We start from the raw sequence: 27,043 nt of genomic DNA on the forward strand, positions 1-27,043 counted from the left end.
TATCCTGGTGTGATTATCTACTGAAGAAAATGAGCATAAATTATTTTAAGGAAGTGAAGAAGCTCCAAGAAAGAGTAAAGCATCAGGATGAATTAGGGAGTAGAACTGTGTCAGGATCCAGCAATAGTATCACAAATATATGACAGTGAAGGAGACAGAGAACATTTTATATCTAAAGTTATTTAGTAACTATAATGAAATTGATAGTAATGTTGCACAACTATTAAAGTAAGATGCATGAGTGTGGATATACTGATGGGTCCTGATTGTTTAACTGATTAATCACGTGTGAGTTATAAAGTGAAAACATCTTGTGTATGTTAGAACAAATTCTGAAACACATGATGTTGAATCATGGCTAATTCAAATGGCCATATACGGTATGTAGTCTCTCATAGGCTTTTGTTGTGAATGTTTGTTGTGAGTTCAAACTTTCACTTTTTTTTGCATAATTCTATCTGAAGTGCTTTTATTGTGTGTGTGAATAGCTACAGTAGTTCACAGTGTTTGTTGTGTCAGCTTCAGGTACCTCTTCAGCTGCAAATGAAAAAAGGCAATGTTTAAATGTCAGTACATAATATCTAAATGATATATTTGACATACTTTTTATCTACATTTTTTTATCACAGGTTATCATTTACACTGTTTTTCACAAATAAAGCCGAAGCTTGAACACGAGTGTTTACCCACCAAGCAGGTTTATTATGTATTCAGCCAGGTTTTGTCAATTATAGCTCATGATGGCCAGGTTGAGATGAAAGCCAGCACAGAAATCCACATCCTGGCAGAAACCTAGCCAGCATAAGACATGTGGAGGCAAAACATGACTGATCACGTGGCAGGTCATAAAGCTTTCATATTCTAGCAGCTCACCAACACACAAATATGGCACCTGGCATTTTTCGTGTCAGACCTGGCACTCTGAAAGGAGATTAAGATATTTGATGTCGTTTCCCTGCACACATTGTTTTCACTCCATTGGCTATAACTGTTTCTCTTCTCCCCGCCCCTTATTCTTGAGTAAACCCAAGTAGAGCGAGAAAGAGAGAGAGAGAGAGAGAGAGAGAGATAGGCAGAGCAAGAGAAGCAGCTTTTACAGCTTTGATATGAGTCCAAACCTTGGGGAATTTCACATATTAGGATGCAGAGAACAGATGGTAATGACTTTTTTTCTGCAACACACAAACTTTTTGATCAAGATAATTGGACAACTTATACAAAGTTTTCCTTGGAGTTGGCTGACTTCAGTTTTAATATAAATCCCATTATAGTCAAGAACTCATTGGCTATTATTTATTTAACAGTGTGTTAGTTTCAATCATCCATAGTCTTAAATTAGAAATTGGTCACAGGCAAACAACAGCCTTCCAAAGCAAACAGACATTTTATATAATATCCACCATTAGAATTAACGAAATATGATTTCCTCCTTAATAAGCCATGAATTTGAACATACTATTATAATATATATTATTTGGTACTTAATTACTAACTTACACTATTAACTATTAAAATAAAATGAAATGTAGTGTAAACATGTAAAAATCCTGTGAGAGCTACATTATGGTCAGAGTAGACTAAAACAAAAGAAAAACTAAATGCAACATCTAGCTACATTCACTATTCATTCTGAATAGCTGGACCATGCAATCATAAAGGGTAACAAAAATCAAAATAGTCAAATGGTGAAGAGATTTCACCCATAAAGTGCTGACAAAAATGATCTCCTCATGCTTGAAAAAGCTCGTATTGTCATTTCTCCAGACAAAGTCATTTCACTGAAACCGTCCTACTAAGATCATCAGTAACATTGTTGATGACATTATGAGCATGTTCATTTTCATTGCAGCATTCTGTTCCTAATCAAGGATTTATACGACCCAAATAATGAGCTTCTGGTGAAGTATTACACGGCTATAAAGATTCAGGGCCCAGCCCATAAACTACATGAGTCTCTGAAACAATTTGTGGAAACATATGAGGGGAGGTAGAACTTGGGGGTTGTAACTGTTTACAGTGGATTTTGTTTCACTTTTGAAACATGAATTAAAAACAACAACAAAAAAACAATAAAAAGCAGCACTAGGCTCTCATAAATATGAGGTTAGAGGCCATTACATGATGGTGTCTATGCAAATAGGTTAATTGAGCTCCCAAAGTGTGATTTACCTTACATTTGTGCAAGCCCATTTCTGTCATTTAAAGGCAGAATACAAAATAATAACACTATTAACACTATTCTTTTATTTTTGCACATTTGTATCCCAGGATCTCTTATAAAAATAAAAGCATTTATCCACCAAAAAAGTTTACATTAACTGAAGTACTGCACTTATTAACATTTACAAACCATAAGCCTTAAAGCATTAATAAACTATAAGTAATGTTAATGTTTATGGATGCAAGTTAGCACATTTGGCATTTGTTGATATAATAACAATATACCTGTACTGACTAGGGTTCATGCCTAAACATGGTTTACATAAATTAACAAGAAATAAATTATAACATGTTCATAAGTGGTGATAACTTTCTGAACTCTCATCTGCAGGGGAAATATTAGAAGTTGCTTTTCAGCCTTACTTCAGAATGTTCACCGCAAACATGTTCATTAAAATATTAATAATATAATATTAATTATTGTGGATATTATTTGATTCACTGATAGCATGGGCATTAATGCAAGTGTTGATTATTTTGGGTTATTTGTTGAAATGCAGGTATTAGTTACTTTATTGTGGATTTTAATAAATTAGGTCTGTGATGTGTTAAAAACAAAGCTAAACTGAAGTTATTAATATCAAAATGACAGAGCTGTTAAACATGGAACTGAATCATGCAAACATATATTAGCTTTGACTTCTCTGTAGCTCTCTGTTAGACCATTCAGGTGTGATCACTTTCTCTCAATTATGTGTGTATTTGCCAGTAGAGAAAAAGCTGACCTCACCACTGCTTTTCATTTGATGTTTTGTATCTGCACAGGAGGAGCCATATGTCATGCTTAAGAAGTCTGACAAGGCACTTGTTGGAAATGACCGCTTCGAGGGCTTCTGCATTGACCTGCTGAAGGAACTGGCTGGTATTCTGGGGTTTTCTTATGAGATCCGTTTAGTGCCTGATGGGAAATATGGCTTCCAGGATGACAAGGGCCAGTGGAATGGCATCATAAGAGAGCTTATGGAGCATGTAAGTATTAGTTGACTTCAACTCCATCCACACTAGTAACACAATAACCATTTAATATATTTAATAAAAGTGGAGCAATATTACAGTATACATATTACACAAATCTGACAATAAACTGCACTGTGTGATTCTATTAAATATGAATATTAATTACGTACTTGGATTATGTCCAAGCCATGCCTCAGAAAAGCAAAATGAAATAAATGTTGACTATAATCAAATAAATATGAAACAAAAATGTTTTTTCAATATTTGCAATATTTGCCTAATGTCTGTTAATGAGTAACGAAATGCTGGTTAGGCAATCTTTTAAATAATGAGTAACATTATTTTCTACCTTGTCATTACACCTAGGCATGAATTACTTTCATATAACACCACAGTCTGGAGTTATTCTGCCTACACCACAGCTATTTACCTTTCTTTTATTTATTAGCACTTGTCTATGGTTATATAAACAAGTTTTTTGGTTTGTTTGTTTTGACAAGTTGAGGCAAGAGATAAGTTTTGTTATAACAGTAATTTCCTTACTAGCCCCCTTTTTTCTTACTCTTGAAGTGACAACATGAGACAAAATGGCATTGCTAAAATGTCAGCTTGTCATGTGACTGAGAAACTGAAAAGCGCAAACAGTCATGAAATCTTTCCGGGGTCAGTAACCTTACTGACTGCACCCAAAACTCCTTCTCTAAATGTTAAATAAGTGTCCTGGTGTCGCTATGAATAAGTTGCTATTTTAGGAACGATAGGATATCAGAACTAGAACAATCTTATGCTGCCTTCATTTACTGTCAGAATTATCCCTCATCATGTTCACATGCTTGACTCCAGGTTCATTCATACATATTTCTTATTTCATTTTTTCTTTCTTTTATTTTTATTTTGACACCTTAACACATTAAACACTTAGCTACCTTGCTGATGATAATGGATTTTTGGTCTCTGATGCACATGACTAAAATAGCAATTGCTAAAAATTAGCTGCATTTGTAAAAACAACATCTGAACAAAATCTGTCGTTCAAAACAGAAACTATAATCCTCCCATCTCAAAAACTAATAATCAAAATTATCTCTGCGTTTCCCACTCATAAATATGACTTGAGGGATCATTCATGTGTAATGTCCTAGTGGGAAACCTGAAATGTCTACTGAAAGCCAAGATCAACTGATTAAACAGATGGAATCAGGTGTGGAATAAAAATCTGCACCCACACTGGCCATTTGCAGATAAGATTGGACACCCCTGAACTAGATCATTAATATAAACCTGCTGTTTATGTTACAGCCTGAATTACTGTCAGACCTGTGTGGAAATGATTTGAGAATTCAACCATGCTTTGGCATTCTGTGATTTAACAAATTTAGGAATTTATTCCCAAAAGCTTATATTTCAGTAATGTAAGAAACCTCTATGTCCTATGGGGCATAGATAATCCTGGGTAATATAATAAAATAAGCGAGAACTTTATTAATCTAGAAAGAAATTATTTTGCCAGAGACCATATTGCACACGGTATTATTAATAATAATAATATTAATAAACAAGCAAGTAACATAGCAGCAGGTGCAGCCTGACCAGACACTGCTCTATCAGCTACAATTTTAAGATACTTAAGATTGCTGCTGTTAACCAAGACCACGCCCTGCCTCTCTTATTTATTTATTTTATTTATTTAGCAGACAGGACTGGCACTACTGATTTGGCATTTGCGAAGTCGCTCTCCTTCTCCTCACCTTCGCAGATTTACACAGGAGAGTTATAATAGCTTAAGTGGCATTTAGTGGACAAAGTCATAAGGTGGGAGTCAACGGCAGGGTGTTGGAAGGGCTGAGAGAGGTGAGCTACTGCTGCAGCACTTAATCATCCCATGCGCTTTGGCCAGATCCGGTCTGATAACAGTCACCTTGAGGGAACAAAGACATTATTGCTGGTGCAGACAAAGGTAGAGGTGTGTGTGTCTGTGTCCACTACAGGCCACTATTTAGACTTCGGCATAAATATAAAGGCAGTAAAGTGCCATCTGATCAGAAATTAAGATACAGAATGGACAGCTGGTGCTGATATTAACGTCACCATAAGTTAAATGGGGATCTTGACAGCATGCTTATGGTTTTAATGAGATATATTTATCACCAGAATGAGTTTAAATTTCATACATACCTTAAAACTGATGACAGCAGTTGCTTATTTTTGCATGTGCCTTGTAACATCTGTTGAATTATGAAATACACAGATTTCAATGTTTCATAAGTAAAGTAAATGTGCTAGATGACTCTTCTTTTTCACTTATTTTCTGAACATATCCGTCCATCAGTTTAGTCCCATTTCCAAAATTGTTTCATCATCATAATTCTAGCGGTGTATCCGGCTCTGGTATTCTTAGCCTTTATCATCAGAAGGCTTGTGAGGTATCGAAGGTGCCATGTGTATTTTTACGTGCTCTATTTCATGGCTGAGTGCCTTTCTCACTGCTGTCTACATAGATAAGCTGATCAGAATCATTTCCAAACTAAGGAAATTGACCTGAAGTTGCCTCAGGAGGTAGATAGACAGTTCTCATGTCAGGTAAATCAAAGTAACAAAGAAGAAGAAGAAGAAGCAGCTATGGGATGCATTTTATTTTTTGCTGGTTTCACCTGAATTTTGGAGACCAATAATGTTGGAGTAGCTTTTCAGGATTTTCATGAGATGCTTGCTTGGTAATGGATTGAGAAGGGTCCTCCACAGAGTTATAAGCATCATTAAACTAACCATCAATAAACCACTTGCTATTTGGCCGTACAAATGCACATGCTTATCATTTTAGAAGCAGCACTGTGTGGTCTGAGGGTCCTTGCTCATGACACGCATTAAAAAGAAGAGAAGCATTATTAATGGAGGCTGTCATATGTATTCATCTGCACGATTTATATTCATCAAGTACATTCAGGTGACACTTTTTTTTTTCTGCACTCAGTAAGTGCATGGTATGCTTACTAGGGACCTGCATGCAGGGACTCGTAGCTTTAATGAAGACAACAAGCAAACTGTTTAGTCTGTTGTTTCTACTTGATAATAAAGTGGCACTAAGGCATGGAGCCATACATTCAAACTGGCATGCTACAAGCTCACATAAATCATAGTTTCATTAGTGAATTACAAAGCACCCTTAGCCCAGCACATTTATTTAACCATATCACACTCTTGTTGGTTCATTAAAGTAAGTCAGACCTCTGTCCTCATCATTATACTTTACCACATCCTGTCACACAGAGAACCAAACTGAAGGTTACCAAAAAAATGCACATAGAAAAAAGAAAAGCACAGTCAATTTGACTACACACCATCCTCTCAGTTTAATAGAAGATCTATCCTTTTTCCTTGAAACATGAACGGTGTTTAAGGATGTGTGAAGAAAAAAAAATACAGAGCTTAATGTTGTGTAAAAAGACTTTTGGACCATGTAAGACCTTTCTTGTTCTCCAGCACATGATCACAAAGCCCACTACACGCCAAAGGGCATGGTGTGCAAGGTTCTAAGTAACAAACTAGGCCTTGTTAAAGTATGATACAATAGATGATCACAGTAATGATGCCACCATAGCGGTATTAATAGCTGGCTTAGCACATCATCTTTATTAGTCTTGGTAATTAACCTTTGCTCTGGGAGGTCACAAATGAGCAGGATGTCTGAGGTTTTTAGATTGGTTGGATTCTCCTTTGGAATATCATTGAATAAAAAGATTCAGTATTCAAGAGTTTATTTTCATATGTACAGGAAACATAATTGTGTCAGTTACATAAAGCAATGAGAATTCTTGCTGTACGACTCCTCATACCTCTTACGTAATTTAAACAGGTCATATAGGAGACACCAAAAACATAAATTCCAAATATTGTAAAAAGTGGGGAGGAGGAAAAAACATACATTTGAAAGAAAAAAGTCTACATATACAATGTAAATAAGACAAATTGTATATGTACAATGTAAACACTTTGTAAAAAGTCATTTTATTAAGATATTGGCTATATCCTCCTGAATAATAGTCCATGAAAAGTACATTTATTTAGTCTCCATCCTTGCACCTTTTTTCTAGTCAAATTGGTACCATAAAGACAACAGAGAATGGTATTTCTACGGATTATTAGTGATAATATTGACATTACCCTCCACTGGATGCAAGGATCAGTCTGCAGCAGTGCACTATAGCAAATAATGGTGTGCTTTCAATGCAAATTACACTCAGTGATGTGATTCTCAGTGGGACACTGCTGGGGTAGATGATGCTGGTATGACCATACCTTGTCCTGCAGCAGTCCGAGAAGTGTCACTAGTGACAACCGAGCAGACCTGCAGGCTGGTCAGCTGCATAAACAGCAGGTTTGGTTGCATAGCTGTGGTGAGCCAAAATAAAGATGGAAATTAGCGTGTACTTTATGTAAATATTGGATGAGTTCTCACTAGGCTCACCATTTGACTGACATTTCCACCCCTCCAAACCCCCACCCCCCACCCCCTATTTTCTCTCACACTCCTCCTGTGTCTCCTCTCACTCTGTGACTATTCCGGATGGTTGGCAGGTATTTAGCTACCATTGTGGTAAAAACAGGTTTTACTAATCCAGACTACTGCATGCTGCTTTATGCCATTTTCTCTGCCAGCCAGCATTCATACTTCAAATGGGCAAAACTAAATCCTAGAGGAATAAGGGAAGTAAAATAACACAATGACAGCAAATGCATTCCAGGCTCCAAAAGAGGCCATTGCAGTGAATTGAAATGTCAAATAGAGGCAAGATAGAGAAACAGTGGTATTGTTGTACTTCAGTAATGGGAAAAAGTGTCCCCTGTAATGAAAATGGTTCATTTTCAAATGTTTCTAATGCAATATTTTGTACAAGCAAGTCTCGCACTACTTCCTTCGTGCTGTAGTAGAAGGAGGTCTGAACTCTTTTGTGATTCCATCATGTTAGGGGGAAAGAAGCAGCCAAGCGTGAACCAAGCAGCTGGTTTCATTAACCTCCTGTCCAACCCAGGAGAGAGGGAAGCAGGGCGAGGCGATGTAAATGGTGACCTTCTAAATATGCAGCTAGACACGTGCCACTGAACGGTTCCCTGCGCCTGCAATTTATAGACAGGGCAAGAAAAAGCAATAGTTGGGGAAACTAGGCCATTCAAGTCAACAGTTGAATCATCTTGGCAAACCTGACTGTGATAGCCTTCGGGGACAGATTTGCTGATGCTTTGTTCAAGAGTGGTGCAACATACAGAGACCTTTGTTGATTCGACTCAGCTATTGCATACAATAGGTAGAACACATATTAGATCACATCACACCATTTCGATTTAATAAACTTAATGTATAACAAACTTCCTGTATTGTCTTTTTTTTTAACAGTTCATTACAATGTAAAGAATATTGACTTTGAAAATGACTTTTTTTGTTTTTTTCCCATTTGTGCTTAGAGAGCAGATTTGGCTGTAGCTCCCCTTACCATTACCTTCATGAGAGAGAAGGTGATTGACTTCTCCAAGCCATTCCTGAACACAGGGATCAGCATCCTGTACCGCCATCCAAACAGTACCAACACCGGCTTCTTCTCCTTCCTCAAACCCATGACCCCTGATATCTGGGTCTACATCCTGCTGGCCTATCTGGGTGTTAGCTGCGTGCTGTTTGTCATTGCCAGGTGAGTGAAATCTAAAAGTAGTATAGGACTTTTTTCATCACCCCACCATTTTAAATACCTTTTGATTTGAATTCACAAGAAGCAACCTAATGTGTAAATCCCCGCTGTTCTTCTGTGCTGAAGAGCTCAGGAAATGGATGTGCCGTAACACCCACACACCGGAGTGACCATTGTTGCTGACTCATTGAGCAGTGCTTGAGTTAATTTTGGAGGAAATGACTACTTGGCTGGACTGCAAGTTTCAAGACGAGGCAGCTGCTCTCATCAGCTCCTTTTCTGTCTTCCGATATGTTTCCTTTCAGTAGTCTTCTGAAAAGCTGTAAATACAGTTTAAGCAGGAGTGCCTCTCTTTCATCTGCTTGGCTATTAGATAGCCAGTAGTCTCAATCTTCAGGCAGTAATACTGCCCTTGAACACTGCAGCACTGAGACCTAGCACAAAGAAGAAGTCACTTATTTTCAAGTAAATTTAAAATTGTTAATTTAAATTCTTATTAAATTATTTTTAAGATTAATGATAATTAATCACACCCACACACACACACACACATATATTTCTGTCTCCTTAACAAATCCCAAGGTCAAAGGAATGCTTTAATTAAATGTGTGTGTGTGTGTGTGTGTGTGTACACACATACACAAACTTGCAAATCCTTAGATTTTGTGTACATTTTACAGAAATATAATGTAATAGTAATGCTAACATATTGATGCAATTTGTATTTGGTAATGGTCAGTCCCAGCAAACTCTGGGTGTAAGGTGGGTGAATTTATGCCAGATGGGATGCTAAACCATTGCAGAGTACCAGGCACACACACATTCACACTGACTCATAGGGACCAGGCACACACACTTCGCACATTATTCACTCATTCACACCCATGGACAATTTAGCATAGCAAGTGCCCCTTCTGTTTTAGGTGCTGGGGAAACCCTGAGAAATCAGTGGAATTCCATGCCTTAGTGGCCTAAGTAAATGTATAAACTAATTTCAATAATCTGAGCTTTGAAGTTCATTTTAAGAATGCAGCATAGCAGTGGTGGAATCCATCGCTGCAACACTTCAGTAAATATACATTTAAAATTTAAAGGAAAAAAAAGATTAAAAATGCCCATGGAATACAGATTAAAATTTAAGACTTCAATATCTCACTAGTGTGGATAAGCACTCACGCTCCATCAATAGTGGAATAATGGACATGTCCTCTCTCTGCCTTTTCCTGCCCTTATCTGCACAAATACCTGCACATTGCCCCAAGTTTCAATTTTCTGAGATCTACTGCTTCAGGTGACTCTATACTGTCTGTGCATAGAGCCAGAGGAGGAGGAGAACAAATGACAATTCCTTTTTTAATCAAAACTGGGCTATTACATACAGAGCCCTGGAGAGACCATGAAAAAAATATATTTAAAAAATATATTTTTTATTTCACTTTAATCATGCTCTTAATGTTTGTATTTCAAGTTCTCAGAATAATATAATTTTGCCCACATTTTACTTCATTTGTGCCCTGTGCCCATGAAACAATTTGTATACATTCATTTATAGCTGTGTAATCTCCAACTGTCTGCAATGGATTCACTATAAATTCAGTGGCTTGGTCCAAATCAGCATTTTGGCGATGTAAAAGCCCACGCACACTCAATACCCTCATTAGAGACCTTTTACGCAGAATAATGCCATGGAAGGCAAGTACTCTCAGTATGTCTCCATAACGAACCCCAGTGACAAAGGTATACTTTAATTATTAAAGAAGATTTAAAGAATATCTAGCCATAATGGAGACTTATGAACGACACCTGAGCTGCACAGCTGAGGCAAGCATGAATTCAAAATAGCAAACTGCGAGGATGAATGAAGTAAATTGCATGCAGGCATTACAAATTTTTTTCATTGGCATCTTCTACTAAACTGTGTGAACAATTTTTTTTAATCATGCTGGGACCTCTACAAAAGCCTGTAATTATATAAATGCATTTTTTTCTTTTTTAAAAGCTTTGATACAGCTGAAACATGAAACAGTACACAAAAGAAATATTAAATACTAGGATTAAATATATGTTACATTACATACTGCATGTATTTGTCAACTAAGCTCTGTAGCTCTGTAGACTTTGGAAAAAAAATCTCTGCTTTAGAGTGTCAGTGCTAAAAAGGTGACATCTTGTTTGCATGTCCATGACCTGTGCATGTTTCTTTCAATAAATACACATATAGTACAGTGAAAGTAAAGAAGACAGATATGAAGAGAAAGTAGGAGATTGATACATTGTGGAATTAATAATAATAATGAAAGAATAAAATAATGATTGTAAATAATGAATATATGTAACATTAGTTCAACTAAGCATAGTGCTTGAGGATAAAGTTAATAATTTTGCTTTTATTTATTTTCCAGTTGTCCAGATTGTCTGGTTAGTTCAGCATGATAGTAAAAGTATGATGATTATATGCAATGTATTATTAGTTTAGTTTAATAGAGTTCATGTGCACAACCATAAACAGTATAACATATATGACATATATGTTAGACTTGACTAATACTAGTGACCAAACAAAATACGATCATTCTTTCTAGAGCAGGAATTTTGTCTCAAATGTTTATAGCATGATGTTCAGACAACAATAAAAATGTTTTTTGTCTCCTACTGAGAGCATATTACAATATAAGGTCCTTTGACCTAAAATAGACAGAGATGGGATTTTGGGTGAGTGTGAGATTGATGGAAGAATAAGTCATTTATGCCAAGATTTTCAAAGATTATGCTAAATCATTTGCTATATTTTGTACATGGCTTTGTTTGACAAATGCCCCTGTGGTTTCTGATGTTGAGTTAAGAGGCAGCACTTACATGAGTGATAGTCAACAGCATACTCTTGAGGACTCTTTTCCATCAATCCTTTCTATTGTTCTCTCTCAAGAATTCCCGTTAAAATGTTGTTTGTCAATTTAGAGTAAATAATGAATTTGCTGTTAAGAAAGAAATAAGACTCCCCCATGAAACAGTGGAACGCAACATATTTTCTGAGAATTATGGACAGATTCAGGTTAAGCACTCTAAAACAAGGACACTACTTGAGGGCTGTGTAGATTCAAGAGCCCCAGCTCATTATTACACACTCTGGAATGCTGAAAGTGCCACAAATGCATTATAACCACGAAATTATTATTATTAGATCAAACACACCTGCTAAACCTGCTAATTAATTAGTGAGTTGAATCAGTTTTTGAGCAGCAAATTAAACTCTGCTTGACTCCAGCTCTGCTGGTGTGTACCCTGTCCTAAGACATTTTAACCCATAATCTCAGTTTATTATTTGCTTAATATATGCAACCTTAATATTAATACATACAACATGGAAGAGTTCCACATGTGTGCATGGTTCCACAAGTTTATATAGCCCATACAGGAAATACTATTCTATTGATGAGTGTAAAAATAGTATAAATGAGTCACAGTAGTGTGTTGCCATTTACTAGATTATACCAAATTCCATTTCTGTTGTGCTTAAGCTAAATTATGGAGGCAATTTACTTATGTTCTTTCTGTCTATATGCTAAATTGCCCATAGGTGTGAGTGTATGTGTATGCACGCTGCCATACTGTGACCTGGTATCCCATCAAGGGTGAATTCTTCTTGGGACAATCTACAGATCCACTGAGACTCTCACTAGGATAAATCAGTTACTGAAAATGAATAAATGAATGAATGAATGCACACAAATAAACTTCCCCAAACTGTTGCCACAAAACTTTAAACACACAGTAATGCAGAATTTTGTATGCTATAAAATTAAGATTTCCCTTTACTGGACTGAAAATGGGCCAAGCTTGACAATTCTCCTGTGCAGAAAGTGAGTTCCATATAGACATGGCTTGCCAAGTTTGGTGTATAAGAGCTCAAGTGGCCCAGGCCCTGATTGAGCACCTTTGGGATGAACTTGAATTCTGACTGTGCACTAGATGTGATGTCTCTTCTGCTCTGGTGGCCGAATAAGCACAGATCCCAACGGCCATGCTCCAAAATTTAATGGAAGCCTTCCCAGAACAGTGGAGGTTATTATAACAAGATGGGGGTGTTGGGGTTAGGGTTTATAGACAGTTATGAGTGTGATGTTCAGATGTCCATATACTTTTGGGCATATATGTAATGTATACCATGATATATATCACTGGATAATACTTTGACATGATATACAGTTTTGTTGTATCAGATACTTCAAGTGCACGCTAATTAACTCTGAAGTAGCTAATTGGGCTTTATGTAAGCTGTTGTAAGCATCAGTGCCAAACAAGATTTTATAGTATAATTTATTCCCGCTAAATCTCATTGTATCCTAATCCAATTGGGACAATCTTTACCTGTCAATGTGAAGATGTGTCACAATAAAGCAAAAACTGTAATCTAGGCAAAACTGATTGGATTTATTAGGCTTAACATGGAATTAGTAGAAAAGGCAGACAATATTCCATACAGATAATTACTTATTTTATCTCTTCTGCAGATTTAGCCCTTATGAGTGGTATGATGCCCATCCATGCAACCCAAGCTCTGATGTGGTGGAAAACAACTTCACACTCCTGAACAGCTTCTGGTTTGGCGTGGGATCCCTCATGCAGCAAGGTAATGTAGCCTGTGTTTAAAGTGTGCTTAACAAGCCTTCAAAATGAACTTCAGCTGACAGCAGCATGAGGTGGCTGCTCACGAAGAAGCCCTTCCTATCAAGAGTATGTGGAGTTCAGGCTTCAAGTGCAGACAGAGGAAGGATGCTGCCATGCTTCATGCCAGTGTGAGGAGAAAATGTGTCACGTAGCCGTCACATGCTCTGGCAGTTTAGAAAGATTTCAGTAGAGTTTGTTTCTGTGAAATGCGGCTTCCGTCAGGAATTCTTCTCATGTTGTTGGCATGGCGTTGGGGTTAGGATCAAACCTCACAAATGACTGTGATTCGGTCTTGGCATTACATTTTCACAGACACTGCAGAGACTTACCATCTGCTCTTGCCTAGATGTCCACCAACAAACCACCCCCTGTGATTCTGTTTCCTAGCACTTTCAGAACAGTCATTCTCTCTTGCTGATGTTTTGTTGTGATCATATCTGATTAGTGTTTTTTTGTGTGATGTCTTAAACCTCACCAACGTGTCAAACATTATCTCACCACCATCCAACACACTGCCTCAGCAAACATTCTTGCCTGAATTCCATTTAATTTCCTTCCTTCTGCTTTTAGCTGGAGTCTTACAAAATTAGCACAAAAGAAAAGCTATTAGAGACACGCAAGCCTGATGTTTTTGTTCACGATACCCCTCATGGGCACACATTAGCAACTGATGCCCCCAAAAATGAAGCAACCATAATAAAGTAGGCAGGGGAGAAAGAACAAGTAATGAAATGTTTAAGCTCATGTAAAGTGACAAACGGAGAGTTCTCCATGGTGAATCTCTGCCTGTAAGGATCGCAAATGTCAGACACAATTCATTAAGCTGCTGCTCCGCCCTCAAACTGCCTGGAATCCCTATCAATTTGCCACTGTTCACAGATACAGATAAGTAGTTCATGAGTAGTGCAGTCTAATGGAAAGCGGGGAGGCAAAGTCAATATGCAACACCCACATGACATTTCAAAACCCCCTGTGTTTCAAATACCTCTGTCTGTTTTGGCAGTGGTACTTGTTTGGCATCTTTCAAGCCTCAGATCTTTTTCCACAAGATTTATTTTAATGGTGGTTGCTGATGTTATTCCTTACATTTCTGGCCAGAAATTAAACACACATTATTATCAGAGTCTAAAAAATGTGTCGTATAGATATGCTTCCTCTGCAGGTCACCCTGAAAAACCTAAAATATCAATTAATTGTGCAATTTGTTTGGCTATTTGGCTATTGTCAATAACAGTATCATCTAAGCCAACACTTTCTCCCCAACTCCCCAGTGTACCTCAAAACCTGTCTATGACAGAGGTAGAGATAATCCATCCATCCATCCAGCCAGCCAGCCATCCATCCATCCAGCCATCCGTCCATTTTCTGTAGTGTTTATCCTACACAGGGTCACAGGGACCCTTGGAGTCTGTCCTAAGGGACTCGGGGCACAAGTAAGGGGTGGCACCATGGATGGCAGGGCACAAACACACATACACACACTCACACACACCCATTCACACACAGGGGACAGTTTAGAGATTTTAAATTATACCTACTTAAAATGGATGGGGAGGAAACCAGAGTACCTGGATGAACCCCCAAAGCCTATGGAGTACATGGATCACACTCCACACTCACAGGGATTAGGGAGAATCTAATCCTGCAAAGCTAAACCCTGCATAAAATATAATTAAATTAAAAATTAAATGTTATATTATTTGAGGGGAATTTGAAGTGTCTTTCTAGTGTAGTTGAATATCTACTTGATAAATGAGAGCTATTTGCTAATTAGCTAGCTGTTGGAATTATAGCTGGCCTTCTTGGCCTTTTTGTGAACTTTGGAGCTTTATTACCCAGTTGTCTTATCTTGCTACAGTAGCTTTTCTGAGGCAGCTTGTCCATTACGACCATTTGTTTAGCGAGGTTGCCAGTATTTGCACATATTTTTTCTACTTTCTTTCTACTTTTTGGTTTATTTTATGCAGCACAGTGGCTTTTTTTGGTGGCTGCTGTTATACTTTATATCTTTATCTTAAGCTTATCACAGATTTTGAACTTCAGATATTTTGGTACCTGTAGTCTGTTCTCAAAGAGAAATATTTTTATCTACTTTCACTGATAATAATGATCGACCTCAAGCCAACAGGAAAGCTACAATATGCAGGTTTAAAAATAATGCTTGTTATTGTCAAGGCTGTTCTAGCACAGGTCGATGTGACATACTATTTATGTTCCCACATCTTTGAAAAAAAAAATCAAATTGCTTAAAATATCACAAATCCTTAAATCCCTAAAGTTACATAGTGTAGTTTCGGCATGGCACTGGGTTGATATCTTATTTTCTGCAAGAAATACAAGTGACATCAATTAAGAGTATCTTTGCTCAAATGTATTGTTTTAACTTGTCTGACATCTTCAGATGTCAAACTCTTTCAATTTTTTTCTTCTTGTATGCTTGTTCCACTGTATTTAAACTAAAGGCATGCCAACTCACAGCAGTGTCATTTTGTAAAAAAAATGCAAATAATGGTGTTTGGGAGTAGTGTGACAGAAGAAGGTTCTGCCTAATGCTTCATCTTGACAGAAGCGAGAGATGTCTAGATCATGTAAGGATTAGTAGGAAAGAAATGCATAGAAGCACATCTTGCACATGCAACAGTGGTTTAATACAGACAATTAACAAAAGAGACAAGTTAACAAACAAACAAGCAAGCAAACAAACAAACAAACAAAAGCATTATTTTCATTAATGTATTTCATGGAAAGGTTCATCGATTCTTATCATCAGGCATTATGTTCCATTTATATAAGTATGTTTATACATGTATACTGATATTTTGTTTACATATATTTTCATGTATATATAACATACACACACACACACACACACACATATATATATATATATATACTAGTGAGATCTGATGATACTTTTGCAGTCTTAAAGATGATATACTGAAGCTTTTTGGCATGTGAGAGAAGATAACGAAAGTTAAAAGCAGGGCATTACATTAATACAACTCCCACGAGAGCAGTTCCTAGTGCTGATTAGCAGCTTACCTCCCCTACACTTTTATGGAAATGAGCAGATGTTTAGTTTCAGTATTACAGCAGTATCTCTGACAGGCTCTCATGACATCAGCACTTTTTTCTTGCAGCCTGGTTACACACAGAAACAAGTTTAGGAAAAGCACAAAAACCTAGCAGCTACATATATGCACCATCCTCGCCGGCATGCAGCGTGTCAAAAATGCTGCGCTAGCCTCTGGGTGCAGTGGATGGTGTACATCATGTTTTCAGCTAATGCATTTAATGGAAATGGCATGATTCATCAGTAGCTTTAGAAGTACATGAATAGAAAATGTAAACACATTATTTCTTACTGCATGTTGTTGATGTAAATATAATACTTTTCTATAAAAGCCCCAACATGAATATTTTGTGGTGGTAGAATTTGCTGTTCTAAAAAAAGAAATATACTGTGCCAAAAATAGAGATACAAATGATGCCTCTAATATTTATTAATGAAAATGTAGAAATACTCTTAACATTTTCCCTCCATAATAACTTCCCTTTATTCTGTACTGCATGAAGAAATTCCATTACTCATATTAAAGACATTTTATTAATTTTATTTGCAGTTCAAGCAATTCTGTCTGCCTATATCTTATTGATTTTTTTCTCTCCCTTGCATTCTCTTTGGCATGGCCAAGTTAAAACAAATATGCAACATTCATCATATTTACAGACCTTTCCTGGTAGTTAATTTACAGTCTTTTTCCAGCTGTGTTTAAATTCTTTATGTCACTTTTCAATCAGGGTTGAGATTTAATTTTCTGCTGTTATTGTATTGTTATTGCTGTACTTAAAAGTTGGCTTGAGGGATTAAAATTAACTGTTGATTCCACTGTAGGTTCTGAGCTGATGCCCAAAGCTCTCTCCACACGGATTATTGGGGGCATCTGGTGGTTCTTCACCCTTATCATTATCTCCTCCTACACAGCCAACTTGGCAGCTTTCCTCACTGTGGAGAGAATGGATTCTCCTATTGACTCGGCCGATGACCTGGCCAAACAGACCAAAATTGAATATGGTGTAGTAAAAGATGGAGCTACTATGTCATTTTTTAAGGTAAAAATTTCTTTCTGATGATACATTCTGTGCCTTACAAATGTATGTGTGTGTGTGTGTGTGTGTGTGATATGAATGCTCATTTTCACTTTATATTTTTATTACTGTGTTAGTGGAACTTTAGTGATGGCCTGCAGTCCAGTATCATTGAGGTTAAAGAACAGCAAGATTTTATCAAAGGAATTTTTTGAATTGCAACTTGAACCAAGTTTTGAAATAACCTAAAGTTCTTGTGGTTCTGCAAGAGGGAAAAAAATCAATACAATTCCTCAAAAGAGAGCTGTTAAACATTTTTTTTATTTCTAGCTTGAAAAATTAACGCTTGAACACTACTTTTATACATAGTGTGAAGTATTTTTTAACATTTGAGCCTTCCTTCTGACGCTGTATTAAATGCTATATTGAGCAAATATAAATATTGCCAAAACAATTGCAGCATAGCTTACCTTTCAAAAAGAGGTTATACCACTTGAAGATTTAAAAATACATTTTTTGTACATTTTCATGTAGTTCTGTTGGTATAGGAAAACCTATTGGATGTTGCGGTGACTGAATTCTCAAAAACATTTGGCTGTATCCAAAACTAAACTAGAAATAATATAATTCCATGTATGCTTTCAGAAATCATAAATATACATGGAAATATTTTTTTTTTTACTTAGGCTTATTTCTGTCCTTGACTTGGCAGCTGCCTGCAAACACAGTGTTGGATCAGGAGCCAGCGCAGCAGTAAATGCATCCAGTCTACCTAAAGATGTCTAAAACCTTGCCAGCTACATGAGTTTTTCTCTCAAGCTGATCAAGTTTTGTGGATAGTTCCATGCCATAGTTAAAAAAAACAAAAACATAAGCCTAATTAATTTGGTTAGTAATCAGATACAGGCTGTGAAATGTCTGAAAATCTCAGATGTGCTTGCACACTCTGTACAGATGACAGTGGACAAAGTTTTAAAATGTTTTAGTGATCTAATCAACAAAGACATTAATAACATAAAATTTAACCAGCAGCACTAACTGAATTAATCAGGGAGTATTTCCACATCAGTGTTAGCATGAACATACTGTAGTTCAGTTGAGTGAAGAAGCTTGTGATGAGGCTCATGTACGTGTGCTTAGTAACATTGTTTTTACATAAGAAGATTAATTTATCAATGTGGAGGAAGACACTGGAACAGCAATGAAAAAATTTAAATGCTAGAATTTTACTTTTGGTTGCGATCTGTGCAAAACAGAAATATATTTCTATTGAATGTCACAAAAAAAAATTGATTGCCTGATTATTATTGAGAGATCTCTTTCCCCTGTCAATTCCAGTGGCTTTAGCAAATCACACATGTCTGTGAACTGATGTATGCAGAATAGGGCAGACAGTACTTTGAGTGTACTGAGTACTGAGTGACTTAGCCTGATAAAATGCAGCAATGAAAAGTGTTGAAATGTGCTTAGTAAATTCAATCTTGGTGGAAGTTGAGATTTTAGTGAAACAAGTGATCTTAAATATCTTAATATTTCAGTGTAATGTGAATTGGGCTGTGGGCAGGTGGGTTTTTTGACCAAAATAATGTTTATTGGACACCACACTCTTCATGCGAACGTACAGCTTCTATTTATGAAAATTGACTTAAAATCATGACTAAATCCCAATCACTAAAACAGGAATGAACATGACTGACATCTCAAACTTAAAGATAGCTGCCTTTCAGAGTCACAAGAGCCTGCAGAGCCATAGAGGTGTAGGAATTTGTAAATATTGTGAATAAGCTATAAGTATAAGTTTTCTGTTTGATTATTTGCATTAACTTCTCAAATTTGTTGTTTATACATCTAGATAGGTAGCTGCCACTTCTTTCTTAGCTAGCATTCTGGCATGAAATGGATGACACTGGAAATGTTGACCTGATTTATGATTTAAGAAAAGTCTTTTGACACTCTTACTCATGACGAGAGACATTAAATTAAACAAAATGGGATACCAATGCCCAAGAACTTTATATACACACATACCACATGAAGGGATTTGTCAACCTGCTGCGTAAATTGTCCTCAGATCATTGTTTTTACGATTTTTTGAGTAGAGAACATGATCGTTGTATGTGGAATTTGAAGATTAAAGAGACAGGTGTTTGCTCTCAAATCATAACTGCGCTTAGTTTTTCCTCATTAGCAAATAGAGAGCTTGACTGGTTCATGTTAACAAAATGTAGTTAAAAAATTTCAGCCGTGAAAAGTCGCTAAGAGCTATACTGAAGATCATCTCTCCGAACCTGAAACATGAAATGTTAATTTAGCATTTTATCAACTCTAATCAAAGAGTACTCACACTCTCTCTTGTCTAAATCTCTTGTGTCACTTCAGATACTTGATGGAATTGAGCCAATAATTAACTGTGATTAGCTATGGCAGCTAACGTGACCTCCTTGTAGAATAGCATGAAATGCCATTTAAACTCACTCACATAGGACTCCATTAATCCAACACAAGATCCCTTTTTCTAAGATTTGAGCAGACTTTTTCTCATGTCTTAATATTGTCATGTTATTGTATGACTTAAATCAAGTAAAGCAGTTGTGTTGAATAGGTTATGAATGCAGTAATCCAGCAGAGAAAGAAGCCGCTTCAATCAGTGTCACTTGTGTCATTCTCTTGCTTATTCATTCCTAAGGAGTCCAAGGCTCAAGCCAATTCCCAGCCACTTTCAATTACGCTGTGAGACACCAGGGAAAATAGCGTTTGAGGGAGGGAAAGAATAACAGGTGCTCAAGGTTAACAAAACAATGTCAACAGCAGCACTGCGTAGTTCTGAGTTCGAAAATCTCACAGTAATGGAGCCAAAGCCCAGGAGATAAAAGTGTTCATTTGATTCTTCGGTGTGTCTGTGTGCCTGTGGTTGTGTGTGTGTGGGTGTGGGTGTGTGTGTATCGTTCTCTAGTTAACTACATTTTGTCTCCACTTATTTATTACTGTTGTTAACATGGATATTTCCTGGGCTACATTTTTATGAATGCATTTCATTTAATTTCATGGCCAGTTCTGGCCTAAATTCCAGTCTAGTCTCAGATTAAACTCAGAGAAACCCTGAGTGTTGCTGATTCCTCCATTCGATATTTTGCTTTCTGATACTTTTTTTTTTTAGTTATTCTATGTTCAATACAGTGTTTAATCACTTTAGTATACTTACATACAATAATATGCCCATATCCTCTATTGAGACCTGAATGATTTCAAACTATTTCTGACTCTATTTTCTTTCAGAAATCAAGAGTCTCAACATTTGAAAAAATGTGGGCCTTCATGAGCAGCAAACAGAGCACATCGCTTGTCAAGTCTATTGAAGATGGCATCCAAAGGGTTCTAAAATCTGACTATGCCCTGCTTATGGAGTCTACAACCATTGAATATGTGACTCGTAAGAACTGTAACCTAACCCAGTTTGGAGGCATTATTGACAGCAAGGGTTATGGCATTGGCACCCCTAAAGGTAACACTGATATAATGAAGGCCTATAAGTCTTGCTGTTGTAACCTAGTCATTCAAATTAGAATTTTTTTTATTGATCTGGCCCATATCCCTGGCCCATATATTTAAATGACAATTTTAGCTCTAACAGAGCATTAAAATTCAACATGTCTGCTTGTTTCAGTAGCTGAATAATTAAATATGCCCCAGTTTATATAGAAGTGTCACTCTTGTCCTCCAGGCTCACCGTACAGGGACAAAGTGACTATAGCCATCTTGAGCTTGCTGGAGGATGGACGCCTACACATGCTGAAGGAGAAATGGTGGAGCGGAGGCAGTTGTCAGGAAGATGAACGCTATGAAACAGGCCCGATGGGCATCCAGAACCTAGGTGGCATCTTCATTGTGCTGGCCTCAGGCCTGGTGCTTTCTATTTTTGTAGCTATAGGGGAATTTATCTACAAACTTCGGAAAACAGCAGAACGTGAACAGGTGATTATTTTGTTTGTTTATTTGGCTTTTTATTGTTTTAATGCTCTTAGTGCTGATATACCACTACAAATGACATCGTTTTTAAGCATTTTAAGCATGGCTGATCAAAACTGCAATTCCATTTCATGGTAGTTGTGTTGTGGTGTGTTGTGGCAGTACTGGATTTTCATTCAGGATATGCAGTGATATGGAGATTCTGAGACAAAAGCAATATCTATTATTTCTATATTTACTTGTATCCATTCTAGTATTAGATATTTAAATGTAAGCATTAAATTATATGATTACAAATGAACTGAAAATCCTTCATTGAACACAATTATTGCAGTGTTTCAGGACTTATTAATTTATTATTATTAAGAGGAAATCTGCTTTTGAACATAATTTCAGATTTATACAACCTTCTGCTTCATTCAGTATGATGCTCATTCAGTATATGATTTCATATTCAAATTCATGCTATGTGCCACAATACAGCTGCTTATTTTAAATCAGAAGTTTTTTTGGGGGGAGGGGGGAGATTTTACACAAACATACAATTCAAGCAAGCATTAAAGCCTTATCTTTCGAATAATGTACTGTTTATGTGCATAGCCAATTATTTGACCAAAGGTTGCACTAGACAGGGTTTTAAAGGGAACAGGACAGAGCATAAAAATGGCTGAAAAAATCATTTATACCGGTGTCATGCCCAGTTTAGTTTAGCACTTTAGTTCATGATATTCACTTAATACTATACGTAGATGGTTTGGTCTTCACACCAATTTAACATGGGTGTACTTACTTCCTCTTTCTGCTGTATTCCCCACTCCCCCACAATGCCTCTTTTTTTCTCTCAAGAGGTCTTTCTGCAGTGCGGTGGTGGAAGAGATCAAACTGTCGTTCACGTGCGAGAGAAGAGTGAAACACAAGCGACACCATGCACCACCCATGGTGAAGACGGACGCCGTGATCAACATGCACACCTTCAACGAGCGCCGTCTACCGGGAAAGGACAGCATGAGCTGCAGCAGCGCTGCAATGACGCCCGTGTTTCCATGACATGCCTGGGTGACGGTCACCTGAGGCACATGCCTAGCGCTGTGCCCGAGAGCATGGACTACGGCTCTGAAATGATAACAGCATTCACCCTCAACCGCAGAGACACCCGCAACCACACAGCCAAGCAGAACGGTGGCGCGAGCAGCAACCCAGGTAATGACCATGTCCTCAAGCCCATGTATCCCACCATGCCATTGAGGGAGGGAGGACGCTCTGTGTCCTTTCTATGAGACAGGAAGAGAACAATGAGGCCAGAGCTAGCTAAGACCGAGTCTGATGTTTATGTATGAGAAAACAAACACATGTTCACCATCCGTTCACTGGAAATCAAGGAGTGCCCAGTAAACCCATTCCCATTCCTGCACCCCCACCCCAATCCCACGCATACAAAGAAGAAAAGAGACAAGCAATCCATTGGAAGAAATGATTTAAGAGAGATAAGAGGCTTCTTTGAAGTACGGCAATAAAAGAACTTCAAACTGACACAAGGGGCGTAGATTTTTGTCCTGGAGAACCATTTATAGCACATCAAATTAATTTTGAAAATTTGTGCTCTCACTGTTTTTATTTGGGTTTCTAAAGTGCTGAGGGTCTTTGGCGCTACTCAAGAGAATATTTCTTTTGGGCTACATTATTCAAATCTGTTGAATCTTTTATTTAATTTGAAATTGTAGATTTTCTTATTGGTAAAATATCTGCAGTTAGTCACAGCGTGCAAAGCTCTAGAACTGCATTCGCAAAAAGGCTGCAGAGAAGGTGGCCTCCTTCCTGGTTCACAGATTGAACGCACAAAACAAACAGGGTTGACATAATTCAAACTAGCAAAGCATATTGTCATTTGAATTAACAGACTTGTTCCCCACCCCCATGGAATTACAGTAATAAAGGTTCTGAACGTTGTGCTCTGTCTTATCATAGTGCCATGACTAAATTCAATTTGTTTGTGCTCTACATCGCTTGTGCCACCAGATGTTTTGTACACATTCGATGATAATGAGATGACTGATTAACATAATAATTGCCAAAGATCCGTCCATAAAAAAATGTTCGATATTTAAATGCACCAACCGTTCTAAAAGTGCAGAGAATAAGTTGCTTTGTAAACTGTTCATTGTGCAGATTTGCTTACATATTTTTCATATGTTTTAATGTCTCATCTTAAGGCATAATTGCTAACCACATAATAATAAGATATGATGCAGCCTACTACATTTGCTATAATTCAGTAAGCAAAAACAAATATAATTGCAAACAAATTTTTCATTAACTTCTGTGTGCTAGTGATTTGCATTCTGCATAACACATTCACTTTTTTTCATTTCAGTACAAATAGAAACATATTTATAGAGATGCATAAATACATCTAATTAAAATTCTGCCTAATGTGTGGATATTAGATTTTCTATTCAGAATGGCCTTTGTTAACAGCATTTGCAGTATGACATTAGCACACTATGTATCCGGGCTTTTCATTTATTTCTGTACTTGTTTGGGTCATTGAGTGAAGTGACTTGTAAAGAGGATGATAAAAGAAAATAAAAGGTCATTATGTTGTAATTTACATAATGTACTATATTAGAACAGGAAAGCACATATCTACATTCACATTAAAAAAAAAAAAAATTGTCACTGTCCAAAAACCTACAGCCTGCACTGTTGGTGTGACATTCCCACAATGTACACTTAAGGCAGTGACCCTCCTTTCATTGTACATGTGTGTTTGTGTGTGTGTGTGTGTTGTATGTGTGCAAATGTATGTGTAAGCATGTAAGTATGTGTGCATTTCATCTGGCAAAATTTCTAAATGCTTAATGGCATTGGCTCTTGCATAGCCTTTAGCCGTTATTCATTTCGCAGGCATGAGCTAAAAGCTCTGCAGCAGCAGTTAGGCTTTTAGCATGCTGTATGTGAGGACGTGCTGCAGTCTACCGTGATGCTGAAAGTAGCATCCTGATTTTTTATTTGCCAGTTTCGAGGGTTCATTGCAGCCTCGAGCTTTGCCAAATGTGATTCCTCAGAACTAAGGCAAAACCATAATGATTCGATTTCTTATACAGACCGAAAAAAGGACCCCTTTTTATACTAGTCTTATTTCTCCTAGACAGTGACCAACATTAAGTGGCTGTTTTTATAGACTGCATTAGCTTAGGTCCAGTGTCTAAGGTTTCCTTAGTTTGTGTAGATGTGACAAACAATACAGATGACCAGTGTTAGCATTATGAGACGTAGGTGCTAAGAGTCTTGCTGCCTTTTCAGGTAGATCAAGAGACTGCATACCTCTGTGAGGTAAATATAAAGGACAGTGTCAGAAAAAACAAACAAAAAAACAAAACAAAACAAAAAAAAACATCTTGTGTTCAGTATTTTTATTGCCAATAATGTAACAATCAAAATAACTCCAATTCATGTGACTTGGTGTTGATGCGGTGAAAGCTCATTGTGTATGTGTCATTTAAATTTAATGTAATTTTCACACCCTCTTGCAAAGTAGACTATATATTAGATGAAACGGAGAATTATTGTATTTTGCTAAATACTGATTTTTACCTGTAAATTGTCTTCTTTATTTCCCAGCGCCATTTGTTTTTAATATGTCACATGCTGTATCAGAAATTGTACATGCATTTTGTAGTATAGGATCTGACATATGGCTATACTTAAGAGAGAATTTAGAGGACAGTGATTTTATTACCCAAGGTACATGTTCATTACCATTGACTGATAGCAGTATCAAGTAAGCAAAGGAAATATTGTAATGTATGTATTCCCCCTTTAACATATACATATTGGGTGTACATAAATAAAGAACTGAAGTTTATTCTCAGTGCAGTATAGCTGTGATTGATTTGAAGGAAAAGTATGACTTTTCATGATTTCTTTCACGTCTGCGGCACTGTTTATGACTCTTTGGAATATCAACTTTTTATCACTTTAAAATGCATAATAGATTTTATTTTGCACAGATTTTGAAATGTCTGGCTCTGAATGGGAGACCAGAACGTGGTATGATGCCTTTATCCTAAATGAATATAAAATATTAAAATATGATAAAGAAATAAAGTATCTACAAATAACAGATCATTCGAACTGGTGATCTCATTAAATTAGGTGAAGATGCTGTTAAACCATCATTCACATTTAAGGTTACCAGATGTTGTGGTATCATGAGTATTTTGTAGATTTATTTTATTTTTATTTTTATTTTTTGTGTATCCAGTTGTGGAATAAAAGTTTGTAAATTTGTTGCTATCTGAATTTCTTAATGAATGGCTTCTATAGTCTGCTTTAAGTCATGATTATAAACTTGACATTATGCAACAAACACCACTCAATATTTTAGAGGTGTTTAGGAATCATTACATAAATGGGTTAAATAGTCAATGTCATTAAAAAAATTGGAATATTTTTTATTGGCAATAATCTGAACCAAATGCTTTATGTAGCTGCTGATCAGCCCACTACTCCATATAAAGCTTTTTCATTTAATCCATATCATTAGGAAGTCTTCATTAGTGTTTGTGTTTTTTATAAATATAGTTTTTTTTATAATTTAAGCGACATACTTCATGTAACAGCCATTCATACAGAAATCCAGAACAATTCCAATGCGTTCACAAACTTTTCACACAGCTGTAAGCCTAATTATCCTTACACTGTGAGAAATTCATTTCGTTACTTAATTGTATTATTTACTGTGGCACAGTGTAAAGACCACATTAATCAAATATTTCTGTAACCTTTATGAACCGACTATTACGAAGTGACATTTTTTTCTGTATTGATTGCTTAAAACTTAAAATAGAACATTTAGTTTGAGTATTTGAATCAGTCCTATTTATGGAACATAAACCTCTATTTTATAAAAGAATTATTAAACAATGTGAATGCTGTTGTTTTGTAAGATTACATGAAACAAAAGAAAAATAAAATCAACTTTTACAAGTCTCTTGATCTATTCAAATGTTCTTTACCATTGTTCAGTTATTATTATTATTATTATTATTATTATTATTATTATTATTATTATTATTATTATTATTTGGGGAGTTATTGTTGCGTTTGATTGTTAAATGGGGAATGTGTGTAGTTACAACAACTGATATCAAAGTTCTGCCCGGGGTTTATTTATGGACATTTAGAATTTCTATGAATATAGATTTTGTAATGTTTTTGTAATTTTTCTCTTCGTAATTGTTTGTTATGAGAGGATGCATGACAGTAAAGGGAGGATTAAGCAGACAGGAGAATGATTGATTTTTATTTTTTTTTCAAACCCACTGTGAATAATTTAATTGTACAGATTGATGTATGGGTTATATGATTTTAAAGTTTTGAATAAAAAATATCTGAAATATGTGTTAGTGACTTTATCCTAGATTTTATAGAATTAAGCAGTGACTGAGGAAGCATAGAGC

General features: G+C 36.5%; 1 protein-coding gene across 1 annotated transcript in view; it reads left to right on the forward strand.

Annotated features, from left to right (window-relative positions):
• The window catches only part of grik3 (glutamate ionotropic receptor kainate type subunit 3), an 83,692-nt gene extending 57,119 nt beyond the window's left edge, over nt 1-26,573 (forward strand). Inside the window, exons 10-16 of the mRNA XM_058400134.1 lie at nt 2,986-3,189; nt 8,638-8,861; nt 13,370-13,488; nt 17,422-17,639; nt 20,892-21,117; nt 21,337-21,587; nt 22,430-26,573. Coding sequence (XP_058256117.1) covers nt 2,986-3,189; nt 8,638-8,861; nt 13,370-13,488; nt 17,422-17,639; nt 20,892-21,117; nt 21,337-21,587; nt 22,430-22,858 — 1,671 coding nt within the window. The 3' untranslated portion in view covers nt 22,859-26,573. The remainder of the gene's footprint in view (nt 1-2,985; nt 3,190-8,637; nt 8,862-13,369; nt 13,489-17,421; nt 17,640-20,891; nt 21,118-21,336; nt 21,588-22,429) is intronic.
• Nucleotides 26,574-27,043: the final 470 nt, after the last annotated feature.

The sequence above is a fragment of the Hemibagrus wyckioides genome, linkage group LG01, assembly GCF_019097595.1.
Source record: "Hemibagrus wyckioides isolate EC202008001 linkage group LG01, SWU_Hwy_1.0, whole genome shotgun sequence".
NCBI classification, from domain to species: Eukaryota; Metazoa; Chordata; class Actinopteri; order Siluriformes; family Bagridae; genus Hemibagrus; species Hemibagrus wyckioides.